Genomic DNA, 24,510 nt, shown 5'->3' with positions numbered 1-24,510 from the left:
ACGCCTGAGCATCCCGGCCAAGAGCAAAATAGCTGAAAAGACGCTTGAGCCTACCGATGAGGGTAGCTAACAAGCTAAAACCCGAAATAAAAGCAATACGACTGAAACTAAGCATGGGCTTAGACCAGAGAAATTTCAAGACAAGACCCTCCAACTACTTGTTCTAAATAGCAAGAGGCTCGGGGGCTACACTGGAGATACCCAAGAACACAAAAACCTACACATAACGAGTTGTTTACATAGCACAGAAGAAGGCCAGACAAGCACTCGATAGAACAGCGAAGCGACAGATCAGCAAAGACCTACATATAATGAGTTTTTACATGGCACAGAAGAAGGCCAGACAAGCATTCGATAGATTAGGAAGGGTTGTCAGCATAAAGACCTGCATATATAACGAATTGTTTATATGAGACAGAAAAGTAATCAACAAATCAAGAAAGTTTGTCAAAATAGCGCGCAGAGTTGTTTATAAGGCTAAGACGAAAGCAAGACAAAGTACTCAGCAAGTCATGTAACTTTAGCCAATTAGACAAATAATCCAAGGAATAAACAAGGCATCTAGGCAGAGAAGACCCTCAACAAAAATCTTCATTCAAAAGAAGCATAAATGTCATATTACAAGGCACGGGCCTAAAGGTCAAATACATCAAGCCTCATCATCAGGCGAAGAGAGAACAATGTTGAGATTATCTACTATTCTACTAGCTAGGTCTTCAACCTCAGGCTCCATCCTCTCAACAGCACCGATGTATTCTTGACTATCAGCTTCCTCTGCTATCTTGGACAAAGGAGCCGCTGGAGAAAGAACCCAGACCTGGGCCAGGACATTCTTGGTACACAGTTGAGCGCACCTCTTCACAAACTCTTGGAAACGAGTTGGAATTCGAGGAATCAACTGAGTCCAAGATTTCCTATCATCCGCTGGAGTTCAAAGAACATCGACTACTGAACAAAAGGATTTCCACAAAGCCTTCCAGTTTTCAGTAGCCGTCGCCAACTTGCCAGACAAGTCTTCAATGGTTTTTTGGGCCTACATAAGATCTCTATTAGCTCCACGCCTAATCAACTTAGCAAGCACGAGTTCCTCCTCAGCATGAGTAATTACCTCCTCAGCCTTGTTGTGACTTGTATGAACAAGAGTCTTCATTTCTTCAACACCCTCCGAGAGCTTTTGCTTTTCAACCCAGAGAGCTGAACGAGATAGCAAACAACAAGTCAGCAGAAAGGAGAGTTTGAATACAGAAAGAAACAAAAAGAACCCTCAATACCGTTGCACTCCTTCATGGCCTCCAAGTTCTTCACGGCCTCTGAGTTCTTTCGAGCCTCCTGAAGAGCGGCATCCCTCTGCTTCTCGATCTCAATAGCCTAGGCACGAAGAGATTTTTCTTCATCCTGATGCGTTTGATGCTCAGCCTCCATCTCGGCCCGAAGGAGGTCAACATCAGCTTTTAGGGCGCTCACTTCTGAAGACAACCTTTTCTCATTTTCAGACGAGAAAAAGAAGCTGGTATGATCATGAGAGAAGGACTGAGCAAAAAGATACAAAGAAAAACAAAGAATAAGGACCAAAAAAAAGCGAACATCCAAAGAAGGAACGGTGAAAAAACTTACCTAGAGCTTTTCTCCAAAAGAAGTCGCAAGGGACGACAAGCTCCCCTAGGCAGCAGTTAACTCCGATAGCCGATGTGTAGCATCAAACTGCTGCACCACATCATTGGCAAAAGGTGGACCACCGGAGGTAAGAGAAGGAGAAGGAGAAGTCAGACGAGGCAAAGAAGGAATGACTAGAGCAATCTCCCAGGAAGAAGAGGCCAATCCTTTAGAAGGACCCACCGTAATGGCCATGGTCACCTCCGGGGCAACCAAGTCAGCAGCAGCATCACCACTAGAAAGACTTGTTGCCCCCACGACCACTTCACTAGCGGTGTGCTGCGAGTCCTGAGGTTCAGTACTCAGTGGCACAACAGAGGGTTGAGAAGAAGCCGATGGAGGGATGGGGGATGATGAAGGCCTAAAAGTTAATAAAAGAACTCGCCGATGAGAATAAGAGAAAAGGAGAACAGAAGCAAAAAGGTGAAGCCAGAACCCACTCACCCAGCCACCTTCTTCTTCACAAAACAGAAAGAGGACCTTGCAGGAGGGACCACGGCGGCAAAGACGTCCCCACCACTTGGTGGCAGGGGCAGTGTAGCCAATACCGGAGCCCCTGAAGAAGTTGGGACTGGAGCCTCGGAAGAACTCGGCACCGGAGCTATGGAAGAACCCGGTGCCAAAGCTACCAAAGAACTTAACATCGGAGCTTCAGAAGAAGCCAGCGTAAGAGCCTCAGAAGAACCCATAACCGACGTCCAGTTACTACAAAAAGATCAAGACTAAAAGTCAAGACAAAGAGGAGAAATTCAATGGCAGGGGAATATGAAAACAACTCATCGCCGCATGATAAGGGGTACTTCATCATCCTCTTCCCCCTCGGTCTCAACCAAGGTCACTAGGGCACCCGCTAAAAAGGAACAAAAGTACTCGGTTCAAGATAGAAACAAGAAAACAAAGGGACATAGAGTATTAAATATGCTCACCTAAGAGCATGCTAGCTACAACTAGAGTACCTGGATGAGTACTTGGCTTGCAAGATTTCTTGGAAGTAGGCAGACCAGATGAAGACCCATCCGTTCGCCCCCTCTTCAAAACACTATGAGGACCTCGAGGGACTAGACGAGGAACATATTCTTCATATACATCAACAAATCCGGAAGAAACCCTAGGAAACACTGTGGAGATTGGGAACTTACTGGTTGCAGAAGCCCTAGCAAGTTTCTCCCTAGTGTTCACCACGGCAGGAAGAACATCAAGAGGGATTGGGTCAACAAAGTTGCGCCCAAATTCCTACGAAAAAGAATGAAACAACAAAACAAGGAAAAGTTAAGCAAAAAATGGATACAGTAGAAATACAGGAAGTACCCGAATAAAGAGAAAACGACTTAAAGCTGGAGGTGGGTTGTTGGCAGAGAACTCAGAGATGGTAAGCGGGACAACGCTTGCTCCTTTCAGCATCTTCTGGAGATGCTCGAGTACCTCTTCATCGGTCAACTCAAGGGCTGGGACCATGCGTGAAGGATCCTCAGCCCTAGAGTACTCAAAGCCAAGGTGCTCTCGCTCCTTCAAAGGCTGAACTCGACGACGAAGGAAGCTCGAGACTATGCCAAAACCGGTCAAGCCCTGCTATTTCAGCATACTAATCCTATCAAGGAATGGCTGGATTGCCTGAACCACAGCAGACGTCATAGGGTTCTTATCCCATCGGTCATTAACTAAGGGACCAGATCTAGAGTGGACAGCAAGAGAAGAGATCAGATTGGCGGCATAAAACCAGTCGGCACACCAATCTCTTATAGAATCAACCAGGTTATAGTCAAAGAACTTGCTCTTAAGACCCTGGCGAAATTGGATCCCACGACCACCAAGAACACTGGTTTCTTCATGACGGGGTTGGGGTTTTAGGCGAAAGAAGTAATGAAACAGAGAAAGAGAAGGGGGAATTCCAAGGATAGCTTCACAAAGATGAACAAAGACAGAAAGGTGAAGAACTACATTAGGAGCAAGATGATTTAGGTAAATCCCAAAATAGTTGAGAAATTGATGAAGAAAGGCAGAGGCAGGAAGACAAAGTCCAGCACGAATGAAAGAGATGAAAAGAACGATCTCACCAGGACCTAGGGCAGGGACCCGATGCTCGCTTGGGACTCTCCATTCAGCAAAGGCCTTGCTTTGAATCAAGCCATCGCCGACAAGCTCATGAAGCTGCTCTTCGGTTGTTGTCGGAGCTAGCCAAGACTTCTAAGCAGCCCTCATGGCCACAAACTCCTGATTCTCAATCACGGAGAGTGAGGACTCCTCGTCCACGAAGGTTGACTAGGACTTGCTTGCGGCTTTCTTCTTACCCATGTACTAACGGAGGCAGAAAAGGACCTAGGGAAAGAGAAAGCTTGGACAGCGGCGCTAAGACGGCAGCGGCAATGGCGACGGCGGATGTCTGAGAGCTAGGGTTTCAAGGCAAAAGAAGGGCAGTAAAGAAAAAGAAGATGAATGGTCTTTAAATAGATTTTTACAGCGATAAAAATGGCCCACCAGGCCCGTTAAAGCACCGTGTGAAAATGCAACGGTCCATTTACCAACACAGCTAAAATGACGGAGGGCACAAATCCACACAACGGTATAATTCAACGGGCATATTTTAGACTTATCCATCCAGCACTATGGTAGAGTTATCAGATTACTACAAAAAACAACCCGACAACCATGAAGAAAAGAAGGGCTGCCTCACAAAGAACATAAGAAGTTGGTAATTATGGAAAGAACTCAGTAATCTCATGTACGACGGGGATTACAGCACAAAAGTAAAAGACAACTCAGAAGACAAGATTTGTTCCATTACAAGTGACTTCAAAAATAGAAGATTACAAATCTTACAAGACCTAACGAACTTGGTACCATGAAAAGCAAAGTAGCAAAGAGGAACACGGACACGGCTAGGCTCTGAAATGACTACGTGTCCCAAATTACTACTCGAAAGGACAAACCTCCATCGGATACACTGTTTTCTTCAAAGGACAGACGCAGTGCATCCAAGGCAGAAATCAGCAGCACGGCAGGACAACATGGAGCAGAGAAGGCCGGTAGGCATCTGTCTACCCAAGACTGATGTGATGCTAGATATGGTGTTGATCTGTGCCGGACAGTCTCAAGACAGGCAACGAGAATCAACCCAGAACTGCTAGATGAAGGAACGAAGCCCACATCACAAGACTTCCTCCAACTACTGCCAAGTACATCCTGGTACAATGCTGCTGTAGGATTAGCCTACCTCTAATCCCTATCACAAGACTTCCTCTAGCTACAACAAGACACACAGGAACTATAAAACACGCCCAGGGGCTACTCTACTTCACAAACTACCATGTTCATGACCATGAAGGTTTCAACAGAATGTTCAATGGATGAAAACAAGCACTCCGAGGGGGTATTTATAGATCAAAGGAGTGGTGCACATGGACCAAGAGCACCAGTGAAACAAGCCAAACAAAGGACACAGTGAAAAAGACAGAATTCAATGAAAGAGGACTTAGGCATGAAGGAACAGTAATTGAAGACAAGCATATGCGAAAGAATATACCAACACAGTACAACCCGTGAACAAAAGGCATTTACACTCAACCACCACCATACAACTACATCTGACAATAGCAGACTAACAAAGAACATGCCAAGGCTCTGCATCCAAGTTCATCCTGAACAAAACAACCCAAATATATGCTCGGGGGCTACAAAAGGAGAGGTATACAGTCTTTTTGAAAAATTCAGATTCAAGAACCTCTAACTTTTTGTTCCAAATAGCAAGAGGCTCGAGGGCTACACTCAGTGAGTGCGCTTTTTTCAAAAAAAAAGCGCACGTCACTCAGAAGACTTCTTCAAGACAGCAAATTTCAAACAACATAAGATTCAAGACCCTCCAGCTCCTTGTTCCAAATAGCAAGAGGCTCGGGGGCTACACTCAGTGAGTGCACTTTTTCCTTTGAAAAAGCACACATCACCAAGAAGACTTCTTCAAGACAAAGCTACTTCAAGGACTCCTGATAAAAAGAAGCTGGGTCGAGCTATATCCGAGTTCTTTCCAACAAAAAATCTGGGTATATGCTTGGGAGCCTTTCAACAAAGAATCGGGACAATTTCAAGAAAAGACCCTCAAGCTCCTTGTACCAAATAGTCAGAGGCTTGGGGGCTACATCCAAATAGGAGTACTTTTTTCTTCAAAAAGATACACAACCACGTAAAGATCTCACGAAGCGCTGCATGGTTTCGCTCAAGAAAGCACTCGGACGACGCTTGTTCCTACTCAACGAGGCTTGAAGGAACAAGACGAGGCTTCCAGAACTCAACCATGAAGTGCTCGAGGGCTTATCGGTGTGGGACCCACAGGATACCCCGCAAGGAAGAGAGAAGACCTAGTCTAATTGGGATTCTTCCCCTATAATCTTAGCAGCAGTATTACTCTATAATCCTACTAGGAACTCTCATTGTAAACCGACTAGGACTCTAGCCTCTTGACTATATAAAGGAGGGCAGGGTTCCTTAGATAAGGGAGGACAACAATTGTACAACAAGACACTTGATAATCAATCCAACGCAAAGGCTAACGCCGACTGGACGTAGGGCTATTACTCAATCATTGATCGAGGGTTCGAACCAAGATAAATCAACTGTCTCTTGCGTTAATCGTCGAGTTCTACATATGCCGAAGTCTGAACATACTACCCTAGGTACCCCCGTGATAGGCTATCGATGGTCAAACATCGACACTTGGTGAGGCGCTTCTTGTGGACGATAGGGTCGACGACGAGCGGGTAGCGTCCCGGTCTTGCAACGTGGGAGGGATGGTCCCTCTGATCGAAGGTGATCAGAGATTCCGACTAGCTGAGGAAGGAGGGGACGTCCGTCTCGACGGTGCATGGCTCCCTATAGCGCACCTTGTGCTGGCATTTCGTCCAGATGGCGTCGGACCCATCATGATGCACTCCTCAGGTTTGGGGAAGCCGTCTCCCTCCTTTGGCCCGCCGGCCTGTCGGAGGAAATGTTTGAGGAGCTCGTAGTCCTTGTAGAGGTGTTTGATGGGGTATGCGTGGTTGGTGCATGGACTATCCATGAGTTTGTTGAAGTGGTTAGGTAGCCCCTGTTGGGGCTGCTTGCCCGTGCGATCAGCCGCGGCGACCATCGTGTGTTGTCTGATCGGCGCCGATCCTTTTTGTTTTTCTTGCCCCTGTATGTGGAGGGGCCCTCGTCTTGGTCTATGCGCTTGGCCTTGCCTTTGTCCCGATCTTCGCTGAAGATCGCTCCGACCACCTCCTCACTAGAGGCGTGGTTAGTGGCGACGTCGAGCAGGTCACGGGTGGTATGGGGTTTTAGGCAGCCAAGCTTATGGATTAGGGACTCGCAGTTTGTCCCGGAGAGGAATGCACTAATGACGTCTACGTCGATGACATCAGGGAGGGAGTTGCATCGTTGGGAGAACCTACGGATGTAATCCCACAGGGACTCGCTGGGCTCTTGCTAGCAGCTCTTGAGGTCCCAGGAGTTTCTAGGGCGGACATACATCCCCTAAAAATTTCCGACGAAGACCCTCTTGAGGTCCGCCCAGTCGCGGATGCTGTTGTGCGAGAGGAATTCAAGCCATGCCCGAACATGTTCCCCACGCAAATGGGAAGATACTGAATGATGAAATAGTCATCATCCACTCCTCCGACCCGGTAGGCGAGCTAGAAGTCTTTGAGCCAAATGCCTGGGTTTGTCTCCCCAGTGTATTTGGTGATGTTGGTGAGTGGTCGGAAACGCTACGAGAATGGTGCTCTCCGGATATGTCGGCTAAAGGCCCATGGTCCTGGGCCCTCAAGGCTAGGACTCCGGTCGTCTGGCCGGAGACCATGCCTAGAGTGTGTTTCACCGCTCCCCTCGATGGTTTGAACGGGATCCGTGTCGCCTGCTCTTGCCACCACACGGTGGACATCATCATCGTGTCGGGCCCAATGCTGGATGCTGATGATGCTACGAGCATCCTAGTGTAGATTGGCCCGCTCATGTACCGACAGTCGGTGTGGAGCAGGTGCTAGGTTGAACCATGGTGTGCCTGCCACCCCCTAAGCCACGCCTGACGGCTGTAGCGGCGAGCGAATGGAGCGATCCGTCTGGCGTGTCCCTGTTCCCTAGGTGGGGAGAGAGGGAGCGTGTCGGAGTCATGACACAGAGCTTTCCGCCTATTGAACAGCGGTGGCTTCTACTAGAACCCGGAAGTTTCGGTAGACTACTCGCTCCTAGGGGTCGATGGGCTCGGGAATGCCACGCAGAAACATTACCGTAGCAGCAATGTTCTGGCCAGCCCGAGCGAATTGTGGGAGATCGTTCCCCTTGTTCATGATGTCGTGTTGGACCTGACGGGCGTGACCCTAGGAGCCACCCACTGGGCCATGTGCATGGGGCACAACGTGTTATACCAATTGCGTCGGCGCAGGCAACAGCTGGTTCTGTCGCCATTGTCGTAATTCCTCGGCGTGTGCTTGCGCAGACATGAGGGCCCCAACATGTGGGTCCAGAGGGGTGTGAGTCTACGCAGACTCCACAACCACTGGTGACTGTCTCGGAGCGTCCGCCATAGCGTACTCCCAGGACGGACGGTGGCGAGGTGCCACATCACCGATGCTAGAACCGTCACTCTCACCCTCGTCATCTGGGAGTTCATGGAAAGTGGCAGGAGCGTAGCCTGCCATTCTCATGAATTTGGATGCGAGGGGGGATGGCGCCAGCATCCTTCAGAGCCCCCGAGCGTACGCATCCACGGAGGACGTGGGCGATACGGTCCCTCTGGATGATCGGTGGGAGATAGTAAATAAAGAGTAAATAACAGTACGCATATTACTTACAGTGGGGTTTGAGCAGAGAGTTTGCTCAGAATGAAGCGCAGATGTCGCGTCATTGAAGTCGTGCGTCCCAGAGTCGATGGAGGGCGCCCCTCCGACGGGTGTCGGAACGTGAGCCTCCTTGCAGAGGTGTAGTACGTCGAGCCGGTCGACGACAAAGTCTAGGCTTCCGAAGAGGAAGGCCTAGGATGGCTCAAAGACGGATGGAACCCACATCCCAACAGGTGAGAGTGCGGGAAACTCCAGCGAGCTAAAGCGAATCGTATCGCCCGAGCCCGTCACGGCGAGGGTGGTAGAAAAGTGGGCCATCTGATGACCAAAAAAGTGTTGAACGTACAGCGCCTTCCCCACGGATGGCGCCAACTGTTGGTGCAGAAAGTGACCAACACGTAAATATTTGTAGTTTTATCATACGTTGTGATCGGAGGTGGCCTAGCACTCAATGACACAGGGTTTATACTAGTTCAGACAACGTGCCCTATGTCCAGTTTGAGTCAGTCGGTGACTTTATTCCTGAGCCCAGGTGCTCGAAGTCTGTAGTGGGGTTACAAACGAGAAGGAGAAAGATAGGGTGTACAAGAGGTCCGGTCAGCTCCAGACGAAAGGGCCGAGAGCGACAGGAGCTCCGCTATGAGCTAAGTGTTCAAGCGTGCGCTTGAGGTCCGAACCTGGCGGTTCTGTGGTTGTGAGCTAGTGAACTTGATCGATCTAATGAATCTCAAGGCACTGAGCTTGAATCAACTTGGTCTATTGGGAGAGAGCGCGTCTCCTTTTATAGATGAAGGGGATGGCCTTACAAGTGAGAGAGAGAGAGAGTACGAATGCTTCTAAGCCTTATTGCCCACGCCGACAGATACAGGATGATGGTAGGCGCCCACAACACTGTTGGATGTCAGATGCACATAGGAGGTTCCGTCGTCCTTGTTTGGGTATGGCAGATGTCGGTACCTGCACATACTGTTGATGTCTAGAGGCATGTGAGGAGTTTCACCATATGCACTTGGTACGGTAAATCCCGGCGCCCATAATACTGTCGATGCCTAGAGGCATGTAGGGGAGAACCTTACCGTATGGGAGTTTAATGGTGTCCACAATACTATAGGGGAAATGTAGGCGCCTATAACACTGTTTGTGTCAGGACGGTCGCAGAGTACTGTTCCATGTAGGGTACGGTCCCTTGTGTCGTGGTTTGACTTGTGCGCCTTGCCTCGCTTTTCTCCGCACGTCTTCTGGTCCCTACTGAGCGGGCGTCCCCGGTCAGTTGATCCCAGTCGGCTCTGATCGTGCCAGTCGGAGAAGAGCGGTGAGCAGGGGTCAGGCGTATCCCTGGTCGGAGAGTGCGGGGTCAGAGTCGGATGCGGTGCTTTTGGCCAGGCCTTCCGATCGAAGAGGTCGTCCGGAGGCGGGTTGGCGACCGAATCGAGCGCTCCGGTCGGAGAGGTGGGCCGGAGTCAGAAAACGGGCGCTGTTCCTCCTCGGCCTGACCTTCCGGTCGGAGATTGGATTACTCCTCCGCCCCGTCGCTCAGGTATTTGGGTCGGCCCATGAGTTGCGTGCTGTCTGCTTGGGCCAAGCTTTTGCGGGGAAGCCGGTCCGCGAGGGACCCCGAATTTATGAACCCGACAGTGGCGCTTTCCGATGCTCAGTGGCAGAACCGGAAGTTTTGAGTAGGGGGCGGCTAAACATGGGTCGATCCTGGTGAACTCGCTGGCCGGATGGTGGTGCCAAGGACATGTCCCACATGTTAATCATGAAGTAGTTAGAGATCAGGGCCCGGTGGATCACTTGTGTGTCAAGGAGGTCCAACAACGGGGTGGTGAGGTTTCGAGTGTGACCTCGCATTTTGACTATGCTGTCGTCATTGGTCCCGTTCGCTTCGCTGAAAAAACAAGCCAAAATACTGTTCCGGCTACTTTTTTACAGAAAAATATTATTCTGGCTGAAAAAAAAAACTAAAAAATATGAATTATAAGATAAACAAACAGAGCCAATGGACCCAAGTGACTCATGGTCTACACGGTCAACCGCTATGTGCCTTTGTGCTGGACTAATGGACTAGGTGTCGGCGTCAGGTGCGAGTAAGATATGCTAACAGTCTGCGGTGTTATCTAGATTTCAAATTTTTAGTTTTTGATTTCTAGATTGCTAAATTTATTCTGAACTCCAGAAGTAGTTCTAAACGAATTTTAACCCACTCCATACACCAATCAGGTTCCTTAAAGGCCACTACCCATTCCTCGCACCAGAGCGATTCACGCGTCCGGCGTGGCCTCCGCATGCCGACACGCGTCCTGGCACTTTTTTAGAAAAACCCTCAGTATTCTTGGAAATCAACCTGCGATTCATTATTCTTCCGATGTGCAGTATACACGTTCAGTTAATTCTCGTGTAGACCCCTTTATTAAAATTTATTTCAATGTGAAGAAGGAAAATGAGGTTCTCATTATTTTTGCAAAAAACGCCCGCAGGAAGTTTTGCGGAGAACCCCTCGGCGGCCCCAGCCCTACCCCATTCTCTTCGCAATGCCGCACCTCTCCTGCTTGGCTCACGTGTTGCTCGAACGCCGCCGTCGTCGCTTTGGACCTCGTCGGCCTTCGCAGTGTATCCTTTGGCCATCCACGAGCAGGCCTTCCTGTAGGCAGAGGCAATCTTGTGCGACGCGGGCGACGGGTCCTCCAAGCGTGTCAGATCTACGGCGAGCCGCTTCAGTTGTTGTCTCAGGCGGCCGAGCTCCAGGTACCCTTCCTGTTGCCCATCTCCCCCCCATGCGTCGTTGGAGGTCGAAATCTAGAGCTGCACCTGCTCTGCATCTACAGAGTGAGCTCATGCTCCTCGGCTATGCACTCGCTGGTGAGGGTTCTGTGGATCCAGATCCGCGACATGATGAGGCAGTCCTCCAGCGCTTCAGCCCGTAGGGGATGGTCGGCATCAACCTCAAAGCCAAGCAGTGTCACTCCAGCTCCAAGCACGACGTCCCTTTGCCTGTCTGCTTGGGAGGTAACTTTCAGTAGTCTGCATAGTCATTTTGTCTGTTGCCAAATGCAGTTGAAGCCCCCATGGCAGGAACGGCAGTATATGTTCGATGAAATGCGTCTGACACATGATGTTTCTATTTGCCAAAATTTAAAAGGTTTGGTCTTTAACAACTTCTGTTTTTAGATAAACATACCTCTCTTTTGTACCTTAGGACTGATTCCTTAGCTAATCCTAAGTGTCTCTATGATGCTGATTTCTGTCAAGTGCTCCTACTGTATTACCCTTAGCATTTGCTTGAATTTACATGTCACATCAAAATAGAATAACATGAGATACAGGAAACACCTGTAAGCAGCTACTGTCCAGAGAGAGGGGAAAGGAAAAGCATGAATGCCCATTGCTACTTGTCATTCTTATTCAGGTTCTGAAATATAGTGGTAATATTTATCTACAAGCTTAATCGCAGCCTGCTGCAGATCTTGACCCAGTATAAACCCACCTGGTGGCTCTACAACCAGGACATAGAGGAGTGCTACAAAGAAAAATGTAGCCTTCACCACCACAATATTATCTACTTATTTCCTTCCATAATACGTGTTGACTATGGAAAACCAATGCATTCCCCTTTGTATTAATTATTATTTATGTTTCACATGTTTGTTTTTTCCTCCTACATTTTATGAGATGCTATGAGCCCTTCGCTACCATTGACTGTCATCCATTGCTCATCATACAGTGCTCTCTCTGATAGCCCTTCAATGCTCAAAAGTTCACTTGTTATTAGCGAAGACCACCATACCAAGCAAGCAAGGTCAGCCAAGGTCGTGCCTTCATATTCGTAGCAATCGCATCTTGTATACTGTTGGAAAGAACTGCTTCAGTTATAGTCGACTGAATACTTTTATAAATTTCTTGGCTACTAATCGTGTCTTCCTTTCTTATTAGTATCATAGATCTGCTTTAGTACAGGATGTTACTTTGGATTAGTATTCAGAACTGACAGAACCTTTGCTACGTATGAATTCTGATTGTGTATGTAATATGTCATTGGACAGAAACAGAATCCTATGGGCTGTCGTTGGACAGAACCCTATGGCTGCAAGACTACGTATGTACTTGAATAGATGGTCTCAGTGTTACTTTTGGTATGTACTGAAATAAATGGTCTCTGTGTTATTTTTGGTCCAACGATACAATATAACCTGCTATTTCGTCAGTTGGATATTGTAGCTAGATAATAGCTTTATGTTCTTCAATTAGCTCAGCTCATACCATTGGTCAATTTCATTTACCAACAACCTCTCATGGAGTAAAATACTGTATAGTTTGGTGGATAGGGCGCGCAAGGTCGCACAAAAGTTTCTAGTGTAGCTAATGAAACTTGATGATATCGTCAAATCTTTTTATGGTGTCTGATGGGATTATTTGCTAGAAGTTATGAATTCGATTGGTTGCTTGCATTAGTCCGTCTATATTAAACCTTATACAACATAACATAAGCTAGCATATACATAGGCAATGTTTTAGTATTTGGTTGTTCTACACAAACAAGACGTATTTGATAAAATTATGGTTAGTTGTTTACATTTTGTTACATATAGTCGCCTTCGTATTCTATTGAGATCTCATGTTCCCAGAAGAGGTACGAGGATGAGAATATTTTATTTTTTAGTGTGTATAAACTTGTGTAAACCTATATTATCTAATATGACCAAATCTGACATTCCAGCTAATGCAGCATTAGGACTGCGTTGTGCAAGCATGCATAAAGTTTATGCAGACAACCAAACATGAGCAGATGCTACACAAACATGGTTACAAATTAACATGAGCAAACTATACTGCACAAACCTGGTTGCAGACTAATATGTGCAAAAACTCTACGGAACAATTAGGATTCGAGCAAACATGGCGTGACCGGGCGACCCACTGTCACCACAACTGTTTATCCTTGTAATCCACTACAAACCAGTGTTGGACTGCTAAGCCCCATCAGGGCGGACACGAATCCCCGAACAGGCCTATATGAGGATGACGTAGCGCTCTTGCGCATTTAAAAAAAAAAGGATGATGTAGGGCATTTTACATGCCTTTGGCAACATCCATTTCCCAAGTCAGAACTCTATCGAATTAACTGCGACGATGATGAAATTCAAGTGATAGAACAATTAGACCCTCTCTGGATTGCAGGAAAAACAAAGGAAAAATGTAGGATTCATATTTTTAGGATTCAGTACTGTAGCACTTTGGTTCGCGGGAATCATCTACAAGAAAACGCAGAAAACTTTCCTTTGTGCCTGATTTCACAGGAAAACCATAGAAAAAAAACATCCACTGAAACCATATGTTTCTTGCTTCCTGTGTTTTTCTTGCAGTTGATCCAACCACCTATTTCTATAAAATTTCTGTACTTTTTATTCCTCAATTTTGCATATGATTCCTATCTCGTTCTTGTGTTTTTTTTATTCTTGCATTTTTTTCAATCATGCGTTCCAAAGAAGATCAATTTTCCAGAAAATATCTAGGCCTCCATCTTCATATTGGACGCCTGCCACATGAACCATAGAGACAGCGTAAAATTACCCAGTTGGCAGGGACGCCTCTAAACAAGATCAGGCGACTCGCCCTGGTTCAATCAGTTTTGTCCTCCATGCTCACATACCACGTGAATTCCTGTAAATACTATAACTACTTTCTTCTATAATGAAATAGCAGAGCACCTGCCCTGTTAAGTTCAAAAAAGAGAGTGCGAAGATGTAGTCATGTAGATAAGGACAAAAATGGTTATTCATGTTCTCTCTCTTTAGATCCAAGAAATTAATAAAATAATCATTACAGTGTCCTACAATAAATGATCATGAGTTTATAATAATACTCTTCTCATCTCAAATTATAAATCGTTTTGGCTTTTGCTATGTATCTGAAATTTCCAAAATTACAGTTTGGAATGGAGTACCTAACGAACTTTGGCGTTTGCATCTAACCTGACCAATTTCATCTTTGTTCAGTGTCCCAGAGCACAATTTTGTCTATTTTTTACTGTCATTTTAAAGTTTTGTTTGATCAGACGCTTTATGTTTTTCTTTTCTATAAAAGGGCCGCTTTAATTCTTAAAAAAAATCCAAACGTACAGTTGCGTGTGCTACATGTAGTCATGTACAAAGGTTCCTCTATCTAGAAACAAAAGTGCCGTCTCCAAATTGGTGCATGCTCTTTACTCGTTTGACCAATGACCACCACCATCACAAGCTCTCCCATTAAAGATTGTTCCGTCACTATTACAACCAATTTTTGCGTCAACTGGTGAGATCTGTTCCCGTCTCTTCCTCATGAATTACCAGTAAATTTTTACTGATACCTGCTACATTTGTGTTCTGAACCAAAAAAAAAAGAGGAAATAAATTTAATGGTATAATAGAAGAAATATAACATAGTTTATTAATGGGCACCACAAAACTATGTGTTACTCCTTACTAGTGAACTGTGAAACAAAGTGCACAGTTTCATCTCTCTCTTGGGAGAAAGTTACAGCTCTCTTTACTCTTTAGAGCATGGTTTATCAGTTAATAGTTTTCAGCAACAGCATTAGTGGATTAAGGCGTTGATAGAAAAATCCTGTGTGAAGTAACCCAAGGAATTTCATCGAAGATGTTTAATGAGCTGAACATCTAAGTGCAGAACTGTTGCCGTGTTGGTAGACATCAGAATCCTAGAGCATCTGCCACTACCATATTTAGAACCGAATAAAAGAACTGTTTATTGGTGGCATGAATCCTGGAAAAGAGCATGCTTATGAGTTCAACAAAAAAAATGCTACCCCATTACGATTCAATGGTAATCTCTAAAACATATTTCAATCTAAAAAATTATCTTGGATGGTATATATGCTAGGATAAACTGTTGTATTTTATCTAGCGTTCACAAATTATGCAGGGCAAAATCAGGTAACTTTCATAAAGAAAGAGGTCATGGGAACAAAAGATTAACCTATCCAATTGCTTGGGATTAAAAGGCTTTTGTTATTGTTGATGAACAAAAGATAGGTTACCTGCTTCTGACGTATCAAATATGATGTACTCCAATTTTTTTTGCCCATTGCAAATAGATGGAGATCACAGCTATATTTCAAGAACATCAACATCCGAGATATCCACACAGGAGATACCTTCAGGACACAGGAGATTCTGTACTGTGACCAACTTGCGCTGTGCTATCTGACCAATCTTAAACCGATCTTCGTCACTCAATTCCCAATCGAAGATTCCAAGGTTCTCCTTAAGCCTCTCCCTTTTCAAGCTCTTTGCAACCATGCTTGCACCTTGCTCGTAGATCCACCTCAGTGAAATCTGGGGGCAAAGGGGGAATCAGTTCTGCTGCTAAAATCACATAATCCTACCAAAAGAATGCGACAGATTGGCAGTACTAATCATAATTCTGTTACTTTTTGTTAAATCTATAATAGACTGTTTTATTGTGCTGTTGTGTAAAAATTTTCTTTGCCCAAATAAGCTGAGCATATTAGGTGTCATGCCAAACCACACAAACATTTCATTTAACCAAAACAAAGTGAACAATCCTCATAAAGTCATCAAAAGTACTACACCGGTTCAATACATTTTTTTCGAGGCTTACACCGGTTCAATACATATGCAAGAGCCTTCAATGACCTGATTTTCTTGAGAAAAGTGATTTTTAATGAAAAGAGTAATGTGCAATGAGAGAATACAGTTCATACCTGGGCCGCTGACTTCCCTCTAGCCTTTCCAATCTCTTCCAAAATGTCAGATTGCCGTATTGGATTCATTTTAGAGATTCTTTGGCCTCCTAGGGGAGAATAAGCAGCCACATGAATACCCTTGTCATTGCAGAACTCAATTAGTTTTTTCTGCTGCCAAGTGGGATTCAATTCAACCTGCAAAGGTTATCACATGCATGAATATCAATGATATGATATTTGAGGTGACATGGTACTATGGTAGGCTTGAGGGTATAACATATACAGCCGTATAGAAATGCAAATTGACTCCAAGTTCAATATAGTAAAATCACTTGTTTTTTCTTTAACATGAGGTATAAAACATGTGGATTGGTAGTGATAAAAAAATGGATACAACATTCCTTAAAAAAAGAGTGAATGCTAACAGCACGAATCCAGCAGATTATTGCCACTAGGATTATCCAGTTGATCAGCACAAACCTGATTTACAGCTGGGGGAATTTTTGCAATGGCAAGCAGCTCCTGCAATTTCTTTGTTGTGAAATTGCTAACACCAATCATTTTAGCAAGGCCAAGTCGATGGCATTCCTCCATTGCCTGCCATACACCACTAAGGTCCATCGGCACAATGTCCTCCCTTTTCATTGGGAAATGAGGCTTGCTAGGCTTTATAGCCATGGGCCAATGAATCAGGTACAAATCAATATATTCCATTTGAAGGTTCCTACAGATGAAGTGATATGTATATTGCTTACCACTAAAGTACATCAATCCATCATTGTATAGGGTAATGCCAGGAACTGCAGAATTGGTTAAAGTTAAACTACAAGAACTTAATTGTAATGCTAAATCCATTTACATGTCTGAATATAACATTATTTCTGAGTAACTTTTATGCCCTGAGATCTATGGAATATTGGAATAACAATTGAAGTTGTGCATATTAGCTTTTTGTGTAAACTGTAACGTTTGATATGAGATATTTTGTTTCCAAACATGTTTTTTGCACTTAAAACTTCAAGACTTGCAGAATAACTGAATAAGTGAATAACCGTTAACCCAATAACTTGATTCAGACACAAATCAGTCAATTTCATATTCTAGTTGTGAACTGTTTTCCAGCTTCAAATTCCACAATATTTGAACTCTGGATTTCAACTCAAAATAATAGTTGTTACCTTCGTGCCTACAACACAGCAAGCAATTAGATAGCCATTGCATACGGGTTCAGAACACCAAAATCTTGCATTCTAACCTAGGTGAGAAATTGATTAAGTACCAAACATTTGACTCTGCTTCTTATTAGATTAAAAATAAGAGAGAAGCAGAATCAAGCTCAAGAAACATACATCAAGCTCTCCTTGAGGGACGGGAGCACAAGCTCAGGATGGCATTGTGTGCACCACACCTTGGATGTCACAAACAACTCCTCCCTGGACACCACAACCCCGCGCCGCACTGCCTCAGCCATGGCCTCGCCGACAACGCGCTCAGAGGCGTAGAGTGCCGCAGTGTCGATGTGGCGGTAGCCAAGCTCCAGCTGCAGTGAGCACAGCGGTCCTGACGTCCTCCGCCACAAATGGGTGTGACGCTGTGCCAAGCCCCACTGCTGGCATTGGCTGCCCGATATTGCCCACCAAGAACTCTGGAATTTTGGAGTAGCAGGTGATGCTCCTTGCTGCTGGTGATGACATGGCCTGCTGCTTGCGTGTTTGTCTGTGTTTATCTAGTGTGGCAGGGGCCGTGTAGATAGTGTATGCAGCACTGAAATTCAGGATATGCATACAGAGCCTACATGATACAGCCTCATTAAAGCCAAATTTATACATAAATACAATACAATCAAAGTGAAAAAAAAAACAACGAATCCATGACAGTAGCCTGGTTATAGATGATGCACCAATGATAGCTCAAAAACATGTATGAATCGTCATATACCGATATATGGATCAAAGCTAGCAAATTTAGTGATAAAATCATAAGGATTCAATAATCGAACACAGAAAATAGGAGGAAACATACCAGTAACGTACTAGCCTGAAGTTTGGTTATGAGGCAACAACAGCTTTTTGGGCCTTCAAATGTATTCCACCAAACTACATATGAATAATCAACGGGTGGAAATTATGGATAAGGTGAGTTGTATTGGTTCAACAGCCAGTTCCTGTGCTTCAGTAAAGCATATCCTATTCTAAGATATCCTATTCTAAGAGACAAGAACAACCAGAAACAGGTTCACCCATTAGAGAGCTGGGAGCCGGCGCATACATTGGTACGAATACAACAGCGGGTCGCCTCAGTTGTGCATCTAGCGTAGCTGCAATTATGCATCAGACTAAAAAGGTAGTACAACTTATCAAATGGGATAATGGAGAAACCTGCTCAGTCGTCGCTTTGACCTGGTGCCGGTTATGCTGCCGCAGCCGCTTATTGGTACCGCACTGTCCGCAAATCTGCCACTGCTGCTTTTAGATACCTCTCATCCCGCCCGCCTTCCCTCACGCCGCCGCTCGCACGTGTCTCGCCGACCGCCGCTGTGCCGGCTTTGCTAGGGTAGTAGGGACTGGGGTTGCTCTTTCTCCAGTCTCCACTCATGCGTTGGCAGTGGCCAGTGGCAAAGCCAGTCGGACTAGAACCAGCAGCCAATAAAGCCCATCATTCTGTTACATGCACTTGAGCTTTCAGCCCGGCTTCCCTGGCCCAGGTACGGACCATACTAGGCAAGGTAATGCATCTAGCCCATTGAGTTTTCCTCAAATCAAAAAAATCTAGCCCATTGGGCCGCGTACGGTATAAATAAAGTATTTTTTTTCTTTTTTTTAACATAAAGTTTGTTTGTTTTTTCATCAATCACGTTATCACACTAGTGGAGCTACACGTCGGTCAATTGAGTACCGGCTGCCTCCTCTCAAAAAAAAAAAAAAAGAGTCCGGCTGCCTAGGCCAAAAAGAAAAAGAGTTTTATGAACATTTTAAAAAGAGTTTAATGAACATTTTATTATTTTAATCTATCACAGTGAGTTGTTTTATCAAAATCCGTTCCACCAGAGGAGCTTCTCGAGAAACCGAAGTCAAGAAAAGTTGTTCTACTAGTAAAGCAGAGGTGCACCAAACTGATCCTCAAATCAAAGTAGCTTATTTTAGATTACTAGCATCTGATAGTAAGAAGGATAGCCATCTACTCCATCCATTCTAAATTATAAGACGTTTTGGCTTTTTCTAGATACATTTGGGTATGTATCTAGATATAGTGTATATCTAAGTGCATAGCATTTATACATATCTAGAAAATCAAAACTCTCTTATAATTTGAATAGAGGGAATACCAAAATGCAAGATGGGTCACGATGGAGGCAGGGCGGCTGGCCTACCTCTGCGTGGGTAGTCACCAGCACATTCTATCGTGTGCTTGTTCCCGGTAGGGCCTGTCTCTATATTGTCGTTGTCCTTGTCACAGGTGTAATTCAATGATACCGGTCATGCACGACATGGCTAGGCACCCAAGGCCTCGACGTTCGGTGATGGTGTGGTATGCATGCTCCTAGGCATCTTCGAGCTTTGGGTGCTATGTCCCCAGTGTTCAACGATGGTGTGGTATATATGTGATGTGCTTCGCTGACTTTATGGGTTTGTTGTGGTGCTTTGGTGTGCGCTGGTGAAAGCTACACTAGTCTTTGTGCCAACCTCAACGTCAACGATGTGTTGACATCTTTGGGTGTTGTTATCCTCCTTGGAGACAACACCACTACATCCCATTCTACCCCTCCATTGGGTCTCTAGGTGAAAACTTTGCTCTATTTTCAAGTAAGCGACAGTGGCAACTATAGTCCTATCCTTATTGGAGGCATTGTTTTGAAGGACTTTTGTGTGGCGGTGCTATTTGTGTGTATACTATGGCTGCCTAATTTAGATTCTTTATTAGCTATTGGTATCTAGCATATTCCCAAAATCTATTTAGGTGGAAGTGAGGATGCTCACACCAGCAGTCTTGGTTTGGTGGTTAGAGTTTTAAACAAAACATGGAGTTGTTTATTTTCCCCTATGTTGGATTCGGGTCATATAGACATTACGAAACAAGCCACGGAAGGAGGATTACTTAAGCTGCACTTTAAAGATCTTGAATTGATTCTTTTTCTTCAGTTTGGTGTTTTCTTTGGTGTGTCTTTAGCGGCATGTTTCATTGTTGAGTGTGATGTTGCAGCTCCTATTGACACCATTTGACGCTGATTTGAGCATCTGGTATCTTCATTCTACTAGTGGATTGCTTCCACGTAAATCTTGGTGTCTTACACTTGATTCGGTATTTATCTTGCCATACATGTTGGTTGCTCACGTTTTTGCTTGCTATTGGTGCTATTTCGTTCATGGCGTATTGTTGAGTTGGCATATGAGGCGTACATAGGTTCTTTGACATGATGATATGGATTGATGTGTTAGTGAGCTCATCTTTACAAGTACATTCCTTATTGTGAAGTTTGGCCAACACTCTATTTGAAGAACTGATACTATGGGTTTATTTTCTAGTATGCACATAGATGTTCGGTGAAATGCTTGTGATTACTTTAATTAGCTTGCTAATATAGGCTCACATTGAGACATGTGCTATCTTCTGTAATAACTGTGGTCCGATGCATCTTCATTAATAGATGTCTGAAGCCACAAGGAAAAAAATATGCTCTAAAGCTTCAAATATTAGGAGCTAGTACCTGCAAAAATAAGATATAAGAAGCTAGTATATATATGAGCCCAAATATGTGTTGCTTTCGTATGCAGTTTAAGATTAAGACCTGAGTTAACTATGCTAAATTACACTAGGTTGACACATCGTGTGATTTTAATTATAGCGACTGATAGAGATGGGTTCTTGTAAGAGGATGTTTGGTTCCTCCTCCTAAATTTTAGTCGCTGTCCCATTGGATGTTTGGACACATGCATGGAGTATTAAATATAGATTAATTATGAAACTAATTGCACAGTTTGTGACTAATTTGCGAGACAAATCTTTTAAGCCTAATTAGTTCAATGATTTGACAATGTGGTGCTACAGTAACATGTGTTAATGACGGATTAATTAGGCTTAATAAATTCTTCTCATGGAGTACTGATAGATTATGTAATTTATTTTTTATTAGCATCCAAACATCTCATGCAACACCTCCTAATTTTTAGTCACCGAATCCAAACACAGGACCATTGAGGAACAGTGTTCCAGTGTTCCATAATGAACCGTCCATATGATTTTCAACTCAAGTTAGAATAGTTGTAGCCTTGTACTGTTGTAGTGGTAGACTTGTAGTGCAAAGAATTGCGATAAGCAGATCGGGGCGTGATAGACGCACCCGAGTTCAGTGCCGAAAGCCATGCGCCCCGTCTGGGGCGCACGCCCGTTCGTCTCGGCAAGAGCCATGCCGCCCCGACCACGTCGCGGCCATGCCCCACGGCCTCCTTATAAAAACCATCGCCACTTCTCTGCCCCATCCTCTGATCTGCTCCTCTCATCTCAGACAAGGCAAATTTAACTAGCTCTTTACGGGCAACGGCAAAGCCAGAGATCCGCCGCCGTTGAGCCCCAAGGGCCAAGGGAGAGGACGAAATGGCGCTGTCCACGGCGAACACGAACGCCGCCGAGTCCCATCTGCACTGCTCCACCTTCGCGTCGCGCTACGTGCGCACCGCGCTCCCGAGGTATATCCTGCTCCTCATTGACGCGCCGGCCGCTTGATTGATTTGCGGCCGGAGTCCCTCTCTGGTTTTTTCAGCTGAATATCCGGAGCGGGACTGATCCGCCGGCCCGGGCCCCCTGTGCGTGCCGTCGTCACTGCTGCAGATTCAAGATGCCGGAGCAGTCGATCCCCAAGGAGGCGGCGTACCAGATCATCAACGACGAGCTGATGCTGGACGGGAACCCGCGGCTGAACCTGGCGTCGTTCGTGACCACGTGGATGGAGCCCGAGTGCGACAAGCTCATCCAGTCCTCCATCAACAAGAACTACGTCGACATGGATGAGTACCCCGTCACCACCGAGCTCCAGGTAACTGCAAGCGCGCGCGCGGCCTGACTGACAACATGCTTAGGCTCCGTTCGATTGTCAGGGAACGGATCCCTGGAACCATTCCCACCTGAATCGTTCATTAATTTACATAATCTTGATCAACCCGGAATAGTTTCCTGCCCCATTCCAGCAGAACCGAACGAGGCCTTAATCTAATCTAACTGTACTTGGAATGGAACAGAACCGGTGCGTGAACATGATCGCGCACCTCTTCAACGTGCCGATCGGCGACGACGAGACGGCGGTTGGGGTAGGGACCGTCGGCTCCTCGGAGGCCATCATGCTGGCCGGGCTGGCGTTCAAGAGGAAGTGGCAGAACAAGATGAAGGCGGCGGGCAAGCCCTACGACAAGCCCAACATCGTCACCGGCGCCAACGTCCAGGTACATTGCTTGCATGCATCGTCTGTCGGCATTTCAGGGCATGCATGAGCGAGCTGCTGGCCATGCCAAACTAAACCAAATGAATGATCTCTGGGCTGGGGCTGGCACGCGGTGCGCTTGCAGGTGTGCTGGGAGAAGTTCGCGCGCTACTTCGAGGTGGAGCTCAAGGAGGTGAAGCTCAAGGAAGGGTACTACGTGATGGACCCCGAGAAGGCCGCGGAGATGGTGGACGAGAACACCATCTGCGTCGCCGCCATCCTCGGCTCCACGCTCAACGGCGAGTTCGAGGACGTCAAGATGCTCAACCACCTGCTCACGGCCAAGAACGCCGAGACAGGGTGCGCGCGCTGAAGCCGATTGTCTCATTCTCAACCAATGCAGAGGTTCGGGCCTAAACTGATCTCGATCGACCGGCTTGGTTAATTTCCGCCAGGTGGGACACCCCGATCCACGTGGACGCGGCGAGCGGCGGCTTCATCGCGCCCTTCATCTACCCGGAGCTGGAGTGGGACTTCCGGCTGCCGCTGGTGAAGAGCATCAACGTCAGCGGCCACAAGTACGGCCTCGTCTACGCCGGCGTCGGCTGGGTGATCTGGAGGAGCAAGGAGGACCTCCCCGACGAGCTCATCTTCCACATCAACTACCTCGGCGCCGACCAGCCCACCTTCACGCTCAACTTCTCCAAAGGTAGGTACCCGCGGGCTCCGCGCTCTTCTGTAACTCTGTTGCATCTGTTTGAATTTGTTTTCAGGCTTTCACTGAGCAACAGTGAGTTCATCTTCTATGCCTGCTCTCTTGGACAGGTTCGAGCCAGATTATCGCGCAGTATTACCAGCTCATCCGCCTCGGATTCGAGGTAACAGCAACAGCTTGCATTATGCTACTGACGACATTAAATTCGCTGGGCTTGTAACCGATGACGCCGTTTCGGCACCATGATCAATTGGCAGGGCTACAAGGACGTGATGCAGAACTGCCGCGACAACGCGACGGTGCTCCGCGAGGGCATCGAGAACATGGGCTACTTCGACGTGGTGTCCAAGGACTCGGGCGTGCCGCTGGTGGCCTTCTCGCTCAAGGACTCCTCCAAGTACACGGTGTTCGAGGTGGCCGAGAGCCTCCGCCGGTTCGGCTGGATCGTGCCGGCCTACACCATGCCCGCCGACGCCGAGCACGTGGCCGTGATGCGCGTCGTCATCCGCGAGGACTTCAGCCGCGGCCTCGCCGAGCGGCTCATCGCGGACCTGGGCAAGACCATGGCCGACATGGACGCGCACGCCGGCAGGAAGGCGCCGGAGCAGCCCAAGAAGTCGGTGCACGACATCGAGAAGGAGGTGACCACCTTCTGGCGGAGGCTGGTCGCCAATAATAAGAAGAAGAGCAACATGGTGTGCTGATGATGGGCGGCGGATGGGCGCTGCGGCCTGCGGGAGGAATAACATTCCTGTTGCGAGATGTTCTCACATCACGAACTCAGTTCTTCTTATCTTTTTTTGGTTTACGTCTGCGTTGAGTGATTCGATTTGAGCTCCCATTTTGTCTGTTTCGATTTGTGCGCGGTTGTTCGCACCAATTGATGAGAAAACTTGTTAATCCGAAGGATGTAGGCATATATATACACACATTTCAAGTTGAAGTACAGTAGTGAACATGGGTTTTAGATCAGTAACCAACGATGTGGACTCTGATCACATTCTGGTTGCTCAGGAGTTCAAGAAAATAAATTCGTGGTGGTGGCTTGCCATCAAAGTGAGGAAGAATCCCACAATCTTGATCATAGACTAGCCGGATGTTATATGTCATCTAGGAGTATGTTTGGATGGCGTTGGTGCAAGTCAACCTCTATGTCCACAATTTGTTCGATGAAATGCCCATCGCAACATTTCTGTTCCTAGTCGCCTCAAAACATGTCCAGCCT

At 46.3% G+C, this 24,510-nt stretch overlaps 1 protein-coding gene and 1 pseudogene across 1 annotated transcript; one reads left to right on the top strand and one right to left on the bottom strand.

Annotated features, from left to right (window-relative positions):
• Positions 1 to 14,293: 14,293 nt before the first annotated feature.
• Positions 14,294 to 18,748, bottom strand: LOC136490636 (deoxymugineic acid synthase 1-D-like; annotated as a pseudogene).
• Positions 18,749 to 21,738: 2,990 nt separating this feature from the next.
• On the top strand, positions 21,739 to 24,498 carry LOC136490637 (glutamate decarboxylase-like). Its single transcript, XM_066486849.1, has 7 exons — positions 21,739 to 21,842; positions 21,985 to 22,189; positions 22,392 to 22,592; positions 22,716 to 22,930; positions 23,026 to 23,279; positions 23,396 to 23,448; positions 23,543 to 24,498. Exons 1-7 carry the CDS (start codon positions 21,751 to 21,753, stop codon positions 23,987 to 23,989), a joined length of 1,467 nt encoding a protein of 488 aa, XP_066342946.1. The 5' UTR covers positions 21,739 to 21,750; the 3' UTR covers positions 23,990 to 24,498.
• The last annotated feature ends 12 nt before the right edge of the window (positions 24,499 to 24,510 follow it).

The sequence above is a fragment of the Miscanthus floridulus genome, chromosome 11 (genome assembly GCF_019320115.1).
Source record: "Miscanthus floridulus cultivar M001 chromosome 11, ASM1932011v1, whole genome shotgun sequence".
Taxonomy (NCBI): domain Eukaryota; kingdom Viridiplantae; phylum Streptophyta; class Magnoliopsida; order Poales; family Poaceae; genus Miscanthus; species Miscanthus floridulus.
Note: the sequence above shows the minus strand (reverse complement) of the source record. Positions and strands in the feature narration are given on the sequence as shown.